At 45.9% G+C, this 13,999-nt stretch overlaps 1 protein-coding gene across 1 annotated transcript in view; it reads left to right on the forward strand.

Annotated features, from left to right (window-relative positions):
* Positions 1-13,999, forward strand: part of zdhhc17 (zDHHC palmitoyltransferase 17) — a 98,940-nt gene that overhangs the window by 28,832 nt on the left and 56,109 nt on the right. Inside the window, exon 3 of the mRNA XM_086009732.1 lies at positions 1,259-1,381. Coding sequence (XP_085865858.1) covers positions 1,259-1,381 — 123 coding nt within the window. The remainder of the gene's footprint in view (positions 1-1,258; positions 1,382-13,999) is intronic.

Consider the following 13,999-nt stretch of genomic DNA (forward strand, 5'->3'; position numbering starts at 1 on the left):
ATATAAAGCTACCAGTGTGTCTTCACCAAATTCCATTTCCACTAAACAGCATTTTATTTTTGGGAAACCCATTTCAATCTGTCGATGTGTTGAGGAAGCTGAGGTCAGAATCCCAGCAATACGTGAAGAAGTGCAAGGCACCTGGCTTTTCAGATGGCGTTCTTCAGCTGGAAGTAGCATCCCGCGTACCCATCGCTCTCCCTTTCAGCAAAGCAACATCTATCATCATCACAGCCACTTCTATACTGCGTCCAATGATTTGCTTCCATTGGAGAAAGAAACAATTGGACGTGGAGGTGTTTCCACTTGCGGTGGGGGAGTACAAAACTAGGAGTCAATAATATAACATAGTCATCACTAATAAACCCAGTGAGGAATTCAGGAGAAACTTCTTCATTCAGAGTGGCGCGAATGTGGAGCTTGCAACCACATGGATTAGTTGAGGCGAATGGCACAGATGCATTTTAAGGGGAAGCTAGATAAGCACATGAGGGAGAAAGGAATAGAAGGTTATGTCGATAGGGTGAGATGAATTAGGGTGGGAGGAGGCTCGTGTGGAGCATAAACGCCAGCATGGACTGGTTAGGTTGAATGGCCTGTTTCTGTGCTGAAATTCTATGTAATTGGCTATTTCTGAGAGGACCCTCCTGTGTATAGTGCAGGAGAATAAGGTCATGTGGTGACTTCATCTCATTTATGAAGCACTTCTGTGTCTCCTCTCCTGAAAGTGGTGACTGATGCTCGGGAGCAGTAACATGGGTTGCACAGCCCTCTGATACCTGGCCAAAGTGGCTGTGTGTGAGTATTGGTCGGACAACAAGGAGGCCGGGAACATTCGAGCAATGGGCAAGCCTGTACCCACACATGCAGTTTCTAGCAGGTGTCATTCGATAACAAATTGGAGTCCGGGTCCTTGCTTCCCTTCACCTCCCCCGCATCCGCCATACACCTCCCAGCCAAGCTATCAGGAGGCCAATTGTATCATCCCTCCCCCCTCCTCCACTGCGAGGAGCAGTTCAGCATGTACCTGGGGTTGAGCCCAGGAATTTCATGGTCTGATTAAGGTAGGACCATGTTGAGTGAAACAATTAACAGTTAAGAAGCTCGGAAATTGATTTTTCCACAGAGAATTGTGTATACGCGCCGAGAAATAAGATGGAAATTAATGATGCTAAGTCTGAATTATATGAAAGCCTACGTCAACACAATCGTCAGACACGTGCATAGGTAGAGCAAAGTCGTTTTCTTTCTTTTCTAGGTATGGAATATTTGACCGCTGTCGAGAGCTTGTGGAGGCAGGTTACGATGTACGACAGCCTGACAAAGAAAACGTCACACTCCTTCACTGGGCCGCTATCAATAACAGAATTGATCTGAGCAGGTAGGTCTTTGAGACCCATGGCCGTGCTTCAAGCTATCACGAACAAATCGGGACATGGTATACGCTGGCTTGTAATACCTTGCTTTAAATGTCAATTGACAACAAGACTGGTGCTTGGTGACGGTCTGATTTGTGTAATGAAAATTGCATTAATGTGTCTAGTATCTCTTGTGCTATTATGGAATGCCTACAGTTTAAGAATCTTACTTGCCATCATTGCATTTCGGATGTTTGATTGAAACCCTGCCTCTGCCTAGTTTATATCCATTCATTTACGCTTCATTATTAACTTCTTTCTCTGTTTCACAGGTTATATGACCCCTAGTTATGGGGGTGAGCTAAGGTTCTTAATTCTAAATGATCCAAATACTTGCAGTCAACATTGAAGGTGTTTTTACATTTTCAGGGTTGCATCTCATGGCAGAGAAGGTCAAGGTGGAAAAAAAGTGACCAAGACTAGGATATGTAGGTTATTTGCAAGTTAAGTCCAGTTTGTGATCTCACAAGCACACGGTGTTTTAGGGAACTTATGCCACCTGAACATCAACCAACAACAACTTTCATTTATTTAATACCTTTAATGTCAAAAAACATCCTAAGGTGATTCACAGAGGCGTAAACCAGTTCCAAGAATATTGATTATGCAGGTCTGTCATGAGCAGGACCGCATACAATATTGAATGAAGTACCTTTAACTATTAATTGTCAATGGTACTGAGAAATGAGCCAGACAGATGTTTTGACTACGAAAGCAAAATACTGCGGAGGCTGAAAATCTGAAAAGAAAGAGAAAATGCTGGAAATACTCAGCAGGTCAGGCAGCATCTGTGGAGAGAGAAACAGAGTTAACGTTTCTGGTCGATGAACAGATGTTTTGGCTAGCTCTAGAACAAAAAAACAAGAGACAAACGGAAATCCCGCCTGAGAGAAGAGCAGAACTTCTTCAAGGGGGGCATTCCTGGAAGACAAGTGGCAGTGAATTCCATTTTTTATTTATGTTACTAGCATGACTTGATTTAACGGCTACTATACGACAGTCATTACTACAGCAAGGTTCGAGGTCAGAGAGTACGGCAGTGTAGCTGATTAGCAGTGTTCCCCGTAGGCTGCACTGTGTTCTGCGCGGCCTGTTTCTTTCAATGCGCGGTCCCATTTAAATTTCTGCGCATGCATTTCCAGTGTAAAAGCTTGTGAGCAGCCTGCACGGGACCTAGCAGATGACTGCGCAGCCACGCACACTCGCAGCTTAGAGGGAACATTGCTGATCAGCATAAAAAAAACTCAAATTTATAAGTATCAGAAATTGCTGGGTTAAATTTTAAAACCGTGCAACAGGATAATGTGTGTCATGTCCAAAAAGATTAGGACTTGGTAAGTTGAAAATTTACAGTGTATTTTCAAATTGGCCCTGATGGACTTGCACTAGAAGCCTGTCACTTGCAGGACAAGACTGAAAGATGCTATTTCCTCAGGTTGCAAACGAATTGTGGTCTGAGACAATTCAGTGTTCGTCTACGACGCTCTAGTTTTAGCCTTTGGAGTACATCTGCTGCGAGTTGTCTATGGTTGTTGCTTTCCTTTTCTGACTTACAACTAACACCTTGCACGCACTGGCATTTGTCATAGATGCATTCATGCTCTTTCTGAACTTCAAGCACTTGTGCTACTGAATTAACTGTCTGCATGCCCTTCGCATTATTTCTACTTTGATCGTAGCCTTTCCAAAAACCATGTTCTAACTCACCGTTAACCGTACTTAGGTTTTTAACCCAAGGTATTTTCTTCAGGCTCAGTGTCACAAACTGCTCCACTAAGTGAGCCCCTGCTCCTGGTGAACCGGATCGCACCGTTACTTGCCCAATATTTTGGTAATTGTAGCAAGCCCAGGAATCAAATGGGGAACTGTATTGCAATCGCATGTCACCACAACTTTGGAAAAGCGTAATAATGAAGGTTCTCTCAGAAGGCTTGGTCTATAAACCACCAGACAAATTTATTGAAAAGTGAACAGGTAAACGAGCGATAGCAAGAACAAATGGTAGATTTACATTAATTATATACTTAACTATATCCCACAGGATATAGGAACCAACAAAAGTGCTTCTCCTGTGCTAGTACTCCATATAAAACAACCTTGAGACGTGCTTCCCTACGAGTCTAGTGTGATGGTTTTACTGCTGATATGCAAAGGAATCTTTTGTGTACCTCTGTCTGATGGATTTAAAAAAACCTCTTGATGCAGGTGAAGACTGCCAAGTATAAATGCACATCCGGGAGCTCCTGGCTACAGCGCTGCCCAGCAAATGGATGCAAAGAAACAGGGTCTGCCCGTTCTCTCGCTTCCACCCCCTCCCTTTCCCCCCAGCCCCAGTCAAAGCCTGACAAGAGACTTCCCTCGATTCCTGAGAACAAGGGATTCAAAAACGTGCGTGCCTGCGCAAATACAGCTGCCGTGTACAGTAGAATTCAAAGACATCTCCCAGCTCGCCTGCCTTGTCGCCAACTGAGAAGTCAAACTGACAATCCGATTGAGTAGACCAACACCCGAGCAGGTGGCAACGAGAAATGCTTCTTGGGAATGAGGCCGTTGTAGTAATTTTTTGCACATCATATTGTGTAATGTGTATTCTCCGCAGCCTGAGGTAGTTGCTAGCAGTATGTGGCATTTAAAGTGACTGCCAGCCTCATCGATCAAGATATTAAAATATATGGATGATCGTATTCGAAATGTGACTCTGAACCCTTTGTCGCAACTCTGTAACCAGTGCAAAACCTCAAGACTTTCGAGCAGCTTTCTAAAACCTTTCCATTCAGGTGACCAGGTTTAACTTATCTTGTAGGAAAAGCCTTTCTCGTGAAAATATCATCACAAGGCCTCTAATTTACCATCTTGTCAAGCTCAAGACCAGGGAAAATACATTCCTTTTTTGTCTCATTTCCACCGTCTACTTATTGGTAACTTCAACAAAGGCTCCACCCAAGGTTGTCGAAGGCTGGCTGAAAAGAACTCCTTTGTCCAGGTGATGCTTCCCGCAATCCGCAGGGAGTTTGATTGAACGCTGCAGTCCCTTGAGAAGTGGTTGGATTCACCACGCTTTCTCTACACACAAAGAAAGGAAGACTTGTATTTCTCTAGTGCCTTTCACGACCATCGGACGTCTCGGTGCTTTACAGTCAATGAAGTACTTTTTGAAGTGAAGTTACTGTTGCAATGTGGGAAATGCGGTAGCCAATTTGGGCACACCAAGATCCCACAAACAGCAGTGTGATAATGACCAGATAATCTGTTTTTACTGTTGTTGATTGAGGGCTAACTATTGTCCAGGACACTGGGGATAACGCCCCTGCTCTTCTTCGAGATTGTGCCCTACGATCTTTTACATCCATCCGAGAGGGCAGATGGGGCATCAGTTTAACATCTCATCCAGAAGGGCTAACAAAGTGGAGAAAGCAGAAGATCAATTCATCACATGAATACCCAGTGCACCAATCATTTTCTAAAGATCCTCTTTTCTCACTATCTCGGAGTCCCCCCTCCTTAGCAGTTTTGCAGTTCTTGCCCCTTGTCCCGTGGATGAAGGGAAAGCACCCCCACACCCCGTCAGCCACCCAATTTTTGAAAAATTCGGCCAGCATTTATTGCCCATCCCTAATTGCCCTTGAGAAGGTGGTGGTGAACCGCTGCCTTGAACAGCTGCAGCCCGTGTGGTGAAGGGACTCCCACAGTGAATATACTTCTTTGTAGAGGTTTGGTACAACTGAGTGTCTCGCTGGGCCATTTCAGAGGGCAGTTAAGAGTCAACCACACAACCACATTGCTGTGGGTCTGGAGTCACATATAGGCCAGACCGGGTAAGGACGGCAGATTTCCTTCCCTAAAGGACATTAGTGAACCAGATGGGTTTTTATGACAATCCAGAAGTTTCATGGTCATCATTACTGATACTACCCATGAGGGACAGCAGGGAAAGCATCCCGAAGATAGAGACCTGCACTAAATAACTGTGTTGTACCAGAAAATTTACACCATAATCATTGATCCGGAGGTTAAGCTGTCCAAATAATCTTCTGTCTTCAATTCTGCCATCTCTTTTCACACAGTTTCTGTTCCTGTTTGAACCCCCACTATCCTTTCCTAATCCTCTGTGGTGTTCCCAAAACTGCTGCCTTGGACTCCCAACAGTAATGGTTAAAGTGCTCCTGTATATTTCTTTCCACTTTTCTTTCCTGCCTCTCCCAAAGGTGTGCTTTCTCACCCAAACAGCCAGTCTTTGTGTGCAAGCCTAGGCAGTGAGTAACAGTGATCAATTCAACCATGAGAGGCCTCATTAACGTCCACGTGGCCACTTTCCGGCAGCAGTCGTTGGACAACAAAAGGGAGTCCTAATCTGTGTGTGTGTGTGTTGTTGCTCCTCCTTCTCCTTCTCCTCCTTCTTCTTCTTCTTCATCGTCCCCCCCCCTTGCTGCCACCCTGGCTGAGATCCAGTACGATAGCAGAGGCCATAGATGGATCACATTAACTTCAAGCAATTCAGCAAGTACATCGTGAACAAGATGCAGTGTTTGCCATGTATTTACTGCCTGTGGGAAGTTCCAAGTAGTTAGAGATTTGGACCACCTTAGCTCGCTACTGTTTTCACTCGAACATTGAATTTTCTGTTGACCTTTCCAAATAAATTTCTGTCCCAAAGTGATATTGTTTTGAATTAGGACTGCTCAATACTGTATATATCCATATTGTACATGATCCTGGAAGTGCTTAAAATGATGATAAAGACCCTCTATCTCAATTTTAATATCTAAATCAATCTATATGTGTGTAATCAGAAACTTTTGGATACCTGCCTCAGCATGCTTTCAGCTTCTAAAAGAAAGGACTTGCATTTATATAGCGCCTTTGACAACCTCGGGACGACCCAGAGTGCTTTACAGCCAATGAAGTACTTTTTGAAGTGTAGTCACTGTCGTAGGAAACGCGGCAGCCAATTTGCGCACATCAAGCTCCCACAAACAGCAATGTGATAATGACCAGATAATCTGTTTTTAGTGATGTTGACAGGGATAAATATTCGCCTCAGAGACATGGACCATGTACAGCAGGCACCTCAAAGCACTGGAGAGGTACCACCAACGCTGCCTCCACAAGATCCTGCAAATCCATTGGCAGGATAGGCGCACCAACGTCGGTGTTCTTGCTCAGGCCAACATCCCCAGCATCGAAGCTTTGACCACACTCGTTCAGCTTCGATGGACGGGTCACATTGTTTGCATGCCCGATACGAGACTCCCAAAACAAGCGCTTTACTCGGACTCTGGCACGGCAAGAGAGCCCCAGGTGGGCAGAGGAAACGCTTCAAGGATACCCTCAAAGCCTCCTTGAAAAAGTGTAACATCCCCATCAACACCTGGGAATCCCTGGCCCAAGACCGCACAAAGTGGAGGAGAAGCATCCGGGAAGGCGCCGAACACCTCGAGTCTCTTCGCCGGGAGCAAGCGGAAGCCAAGCGCAAACAGCACAAGGAGCGCACGTCAACCCAAGCACCCCACCCACCCGCCCCTTCAACCACCGTCTGCCCCACCTGTGACAGAGACTGTAGGTCCCGCATTGGACTCATCAGTCATCTGAGAACTCATTTTTAATGTGGAAGCAAGTCATCCTTGGTTCCGAGGGACTGCCTAAGAGTAAGAAGAATAAGTATTCGCCAAGACACTGGAGAGAACTCCCCAGCTCCTCTTTGAATAGTGTCAAGGGACCTTTTACGTCCACCTGAGAGAGGAGACGGGGCCTCAGTTTAAAGTCTTATCCGAAAGGTGACGCCTCCGACAGTGCAGCACTCCCTCGGTACTGCACTGGAGTGTCAGCCTAGATTTATGTGCTCCAGTATCTGGCGTGGGATTTGAACCCACAGCCTTCTGACTCAGGTGAGAGTGCTGCCCACTGAGCCACGACTGACACTTAATGACACGAATGGTGAAATATAGTGTCTCATAGCTCTAATCTTCAATATTGTTCACCTCTCACTTTTCAAAACTTGCTTTAGATACTTAACTATGTTCAGCTTTGTTCCCCAAAATCTCTTATCTCACTTATACATTTATATTAAAGAAATTGCTGTATCTCCAGAATTGATTTGCAGTATTAGCTGAAGGTGCAATTAGTTTAGTTGTCGGTGTTTTATGCTGAACTCGTTCGTCCCCAAAACCTCCTTTCCTTTTCTCAGTTAGTGAATGTTATAGCACAGAAGCAGGCCATTCAGCCCATCACGTCTGTTCCGTTCTGTGTTTCTCCACATGAATTAATTAGCAATCTTGTTGTGCGAGACCCCTTAGGGCGGAACGATCATAATATGATAGAATTCTTCATTAAGATGGAGAGTGAAGTAGTTGACTCAGAGACTAGGGTCCTGAATTTAAATAAAGGAAACTATGATGGTATGAGGCACGAGTTGGCTAGGATGGATTGGGGAACGTTACTTAAAGGGTTGACAGTGGATAGGCAATGGCAAACATTTAAAGATCGCATGGATGAACTACAGAATTTGTTCATCCCTGTTTGGCATAAAAATAAAATAAAGAAGGCGATTCAACCGTGGCTAACAAGGGAAATTAGGGATAGCATAAGATCCAAGGAGAGGACATATAAATTGGCCAGAAAAAGCAGCAAACCTGAGGATTGGGAGCAGCTTAGGATTCAGCAAAGGAGGGCAAAGGGATTAATTAAGAGGGGGAAAATAGAGTATGAGAGTAAGCTTGCAGGGAACATAAAAGGTGACTGTAAAAGCTTCTATAGATATGTGAAGAGAAAAAGATTGGTGAAGTCAAGCGTAGGTCCCTTGCAGTCAGAATCAGGGGAATTTATAATGGGGAACAAAGAAATGGCAGACCAATTAAGTACATACTTTGGTTCTGTCTTCACAAAGGAGGACACAACTAACCTCCCAGAGATGTCGGGGAACATAGGGTCTAATGAGAGGGAGGAACTGAATGGAATCAGTATTTGTAGGGAAATGGTGTTTGGGAAATTGACGGGATTGAAGGCTGATAATCTACATCCTAGGGTACTTAAGGAAGTGGCCCTAGAAATAGTAGATGCATTGCTGGTCACCTTTCACAATTCTATAGACTCTGGAACAGTTCCCATGGATTGGAGGGTAGCTAATGTTCCCCCACTATTCAAACTGGTAGAGAGAAAACGGGGAATTATAGACCGGTAAGCCTGACATCGACAGTGGGGAAAATGCTAGAGCCCATTATAAAAGATGTAATCGCAGAGCACTTGGAAAACAATGACAGGATCGGACAAAGTCAACATGGATTTACAAAAGGTAAATTGTGCTTGACTAATCTACTGGAATTTTTTGAGGATGTAACTGGTAGAATAGATAAGGGAGAACCAGTGGATGTGGTGTATTTGGACTTTCAGAAGGCTTTCGATAAGGTCCCGCATAAGAGATTAACGTGTAAAGTTAAAGCACGTGGGATTGGGGGTAAGGTACTGACTTGGATAGAGAACTGGTTGGCAGACAGGAAGCCAAGAGTTGGAATAAACGGGTCTTTTTCCGAGTGGCAGGCAGTGACTAGTGGGGTACTGCAGGGATCGGTGCTAGGACCCCAGCTATTCACAATACATATTAATGATCTAGACGAGGGAACTAGATGTAATATCTCCAAGTTTGCAGATGACACAAAGCTGGGTGGGCGTGTGTGCTGTGAGGACGATGCCGAGAAACTCCAGTATAATTTGGACAGGTTGGGTGATTGGGCAGATGCAGTATAATGTGGATAAATGTGAGGTTATCCACTTTGGTGGCAAAAACAGGAAGGCAGATTATTATCTGAACGGCAATAGATTGGGAGAAGGGGAAGTGCAACGAGACCTGGGTGTCCTTGTGCACCAGTCGCTGAAGGTAAGCATGCAGGTGCAGCAGGCGGTTAAGAAGGCAAATGGCATGTTGGCCTTCATAGCGAGAGGATTCGAGTACAGGAGCAAGGATGTCTTGCTGCAGTTGTACAGGGCCTTGGTGAGACCACACCTTGAGTATTGTGTGCAGTTTTGGTCACCTTATCTGAGGAAGGATGTTCTTGCCATGGAGGGAGTGCAGCGAAGATTCACTAGACTGATACCTGGGATGGCAGGAATGACGTATGAGGAGAGATTGGGTCGATTGGGCTTATATTCGCTGGAGTTTAGAAGAATGAGAGGGGATCTTATTGAAACTTATAAAATTCTAACAGGACTGGACAGACTAGATGTAGGAAGGTTGTTCCCGATGGTTGGGGAGTCCAGAACCAGGGGTCACAGTCTTAGGATAAGGGGTAGGCCATTTAGGACAGAGACGAGAAGGAATTTCTTCACCCAGAGAGTGGTGAACCTGTGGAATTCTCTACCACAAAAGGCAGTTGAGGCCAATTCATTAAATATATTCAAGAAGGAGTTAGATATATTTCTTAAGGCTAAAGGGATCAAGGGATATGGGGAGAAGGCAGGGACAGGGTACTGAATTTGGATGATCAGCCATGAGCTCATTAAATGGCGGAGCAGACTCGAGGGGCCGAATGGCCTACTCCTGCTCCTATCTTCTATGTTTCTATGAACCACCTCGTCTAATTCCCAGTTTCCTGCTCACTCCCCATATCCTTTCATATTCCTCTTTTTTTTCAGCAGCTGTCTAATTCACTTTTAAAAGTATTTATGGACTCCGCTCTAACCGGTTGGTAACACAGAATCCCGCACCCCAATCACCCTCTGTGAGGATTTTATTTTTTCTAACCTCCAATTTCATCCAGTCTCAGAAAAGTAGAGAGTAAAAGCTGAGTCATGGGGCTGGAGGAGGTTGTAGAGGTACGGTGAAGCAAGGCCGTAGTGGGATTTAACATCAATAACGGTAACTAAGCTGATTGAATCTACCATCATAATTGTTCCTCTCCTCCCGACCTCAGAAGAATGTTGTTTACAAGATCCATTCTTGCTGCTTTCCTTTTCAAATTCTAAGCATGTCGACCTCTCCTCCTTATCAATGATTTTACTTTCTCCCCAAACTTCCTACAGTACAGTGCAATGAGCAGATTGAACAGGTAATTTGCTGTGGTCTGGGGCTGGCTGGCAGACTCCAGCTGCAGTGTCTGAGCTCCGCATCTAAGTACCTCGTTAACACAAGTGTGTGTTGTCATGCCCCCAGGGTATTACAGTTCAGAAGCAAAATACTGCGGATGCTGGAAATCTGAAATAAAAACAGAAAATGCTGGAAATACTCAGCAGGTCAGGCAGCATCTGTGGAGAGAGAAACAGTTAACGTTTCAGGTCGATGACCCTTCGTCAGAACTGGAAAAAGCTGGAGATCGAACAGGTTTTTAACAAGTGCAGGGGGCAGGGAAAGGGGGGAGGGGAGGAAAAAACAAAAGGGAAGATCTGTGATAGGCTGGAAGGCAGGAGAGATTAAGAGATGGTGCAAGGCAAAAGGAGATGGTAATGGGACAAGTTAAGAAACAAAAGATGGCTCTAGATGAAGTGTAAATGGCTCTGGCAGAATGAGAGACAGCTGCCATGTGGGAGAGAGAAAAAAATATATAAATAAAATAAATGGGGGAAAAAAGAATAGGGGCCGAGGTTACGGTCTGAAATTGTTGAACTCGATGTTGAGTCCAGAAGGCTGTAAAGTGCCTAATAGAAAGATGAGGTGCTGTTCCTCGAGCTTACGTTGAGCTTCGTTGGAACAGTGTAAGAGGCCGAGGACAGTGAGGTCAGAGTGGGAGTGGAGCGGAGAATTAAAGTGACAGGCGACCGGAAGCTCGGGGTCACCCTTACAGACTGAATGGAGGTGTTCTGCAAAGCGGTCACCCAATCTGCGTTTTGGCCTCCCCAATGTAGAGGAGACCACATCGTGAGCAGCGAATACTAAATTGCAAGAAGTACAAGTAGGGACCGTTCCCTCCGCGACACCCTGGTTCACTCTATCACCCCTTCCCCTTCGCCCGGCACCTTCCTGTGCAAGCGCAGGAGATGCAGCACCTGCCCATTTACCTCCCCACTTCCCACTGTCCAGGGCCCCAAACACTCCTTCCGGGTGAAACAGCGATTTACTTGTACTTCTTGCAATTTAGTATACTGTATTCGCTGCTCACGATGCAGTCTCCTTTACATTGGGGAGACCAAACACAGATAGGGTGACCGCTTTGTGGACCACCTCGGTTCAGTCCGTAAAGGTGACCCCGAGCTTCCGGTCGCCTGTCACTTTAATTCTCCGCTCCACTCCCACTCAGACCTCTCCGTCCTCGGCCTCTTGCACTGTTCCAATGAAGCTCAACGTAACCTCGAGGAACAGCACCTCATCTTTCAATTAGGCACTTTACAGCCTTCTGGACTCAACACAGAGTTCAACAATTTCAGACCATAACCTTGGCCCCTATTCATTTTTTTTCCATTTATTTTATTCATTATATTTTTTTTCTCTCCCACATGGCAGCTGTCTTTCATTCTGCCAGAACCATTTACACTTCATCTAGAGACATCCTTTGTTTCTTAACTTGTCCCATTACCATCTCCTTTTGCCCTCGCTCCATCGTCCCTTTTGTCTCTTAATCTCTCCTGCCTTCCAGCCTATCACAGACCTTCCCTTTTGTTCTTTCCTCCCCTCCCCCCTTTCCCTGCCCCTACACTTACTTAAAAACCTGTTCCATCTCCAGCTTTTTCCAGTTCTGATGAAGGGTCATCGACCTGGAACGTTAACTCTGTTTCTCTCTCCATAGATGCTGCCTGACCTGCTGAGTATTTCCAGCATTTTCTGTTTTTATTACAGTTCAGAGTGCGGTGAGAACGCCAAACTCCCACATGCAGCGCTCACACTGAATTTGTCATTGGGTGGGGACCGAGTTGAAACTCTCCAGCTCTGGGACTGGAGCAGAACCCAAGCTATGGGGGGAAGGGGTAACCTATGCAGGATAAACATCTTGCTGTACCGAACATTAAATGGTACATTTTATGAGTACAGGAAACTCTCTTTTTACTGGCACCTAAATAACCGGAAATCTCTCTTAACTGGCAAAATTCAGGAGTAGGTTCAGGTAAGTTTTACTTCATATTAGTGGCCATGTAACCGGGGTTCTGGATCTGTGGCCGTGTAACCGGAGTTTTTTTTTAATTCATTGATGGGATGTGGGCGTCGCTGGCTAGGCCTGCATTTAGTGCCCATCCCTAATTGCCCTTGAGAAGATGTTGGTGAGCCGCCTTCTTGAACCGCTGCAGTCCATATGGTGTAGGTACACCCACAATGCTGTTAGGAAGGGAGTTCCAGGATTTTGGCCCAGCGACAGTGAAGGAACGGCGATACAGGTCCAAGTCAGGATGGTGTGTGGCTTGGAGGGGAACTTGTAGGTGGTGATGTTCCCATGCGTCTGCTGCCCTTGTCCTTCTAAGTGGTAGAGGTCGCGGGTTTGGAAGGTGCTGTTGAAGAAGCCTTGGCGAGTTGCTGCAGTGCATCTTGTAGATGGTACACACTGCAGCCACAGTGCGCCGGTGGTGGAGGGAGTGAATGTTGAAGGTGGTGGATGGAGTGCCAATCAAGCGGGCTGCTTTATCCTGAATGGTGTCGAGCTTCTTGAGTGTTGTTGGAGCTGCACTCATCCAGGCAAGTGGAGAGTATTCCATCACACTCCTGACTTGTGCCTTGTAGATGGTGGAAAGGCTTTGGGGAGTCAGGAGGTGAGACACTCGCCGCAGAATTCCCAGCCTCTGGCCTGCTCTTGTAGCCACAGTATTTACATGGCTGGTCCAGTTCAGTTTCTGATCAATGGTAACCCCCCAGGATGTTGATAGTGGGGGATTCAGCGATGGTAATGCCATTGAATGTCAAGGGGAGATGGTTAGAGTCTCGCTTGTTGGAGATGGTCATTGCCTGGCACTTGTGTGGTGCGAATGTTACTTGCCACTTGTCAGCCCAAGTCTGAATGTTGTCCAGGTCTTGCTGCATATGGACACGGACTGCGTCAGTATCTGACGAGTCTCGAATGGTGCTGAACAGTGTGAAATCATCAGCGAACATCCCCACTTCTGACCTTATGATGGAGGGAAGGTCATTGATGAAACAGCTGAAGATGGTTGGGCCTAGGACACTGCCCCGAGGAACTCCTGCAGTGATGTCATGTGATTGAGATGAATGGCCTCCAACAACCACAGCCAACTTCCTTTGTGCTAGGTATGATTCCAACCAATGGAGAGTTTTCCCCTTGATTCCCATTGACTTCAGTTTTGCTAGGGCTCCTTGATGCCACACTCGATCAAATGCTGCCTTGATGTCAAGGGCAGTCACTCTCACCTCACCTTGCAACAGGGACGCCTGGATCTGTGGCCATGTATGGGGCTCTCGTACCTTAGTAAGTATACCGCTCTGTAATCCGGACTTTTTGATCAACCGGCAGCACGCCGGTCCCGTCGGTGCCGGATAAAAAAGAGTTTCCTGTAAATTCAGTGGATTTTTCTGGGGAATTCTTGACTTGCACCAAGTCCCATTCACCCATCGCCATGTGCTCACTGACCTACATTGTCTGCCGGTCCGTCAACACCTCGATTTTAAAATTCTCATACTTGTTTTCAAATCCCTCCATGGCCTCGCCCCTCCCTAT

Source organism: Somniosus microcephalus, chromosome 16, assembly GCF_052327205.1.
Source record: "Somniosus microcephalus isolate GS21.2 chromosome 16, FLI_Smic_1.0, whole genome shotgun sequence".
NCBI lineage: Eukaryota > Metazoa > Chordata > Chondrichthyes > Squaliformes > Somniosidae > Somniosus > Somniosus microcephalus.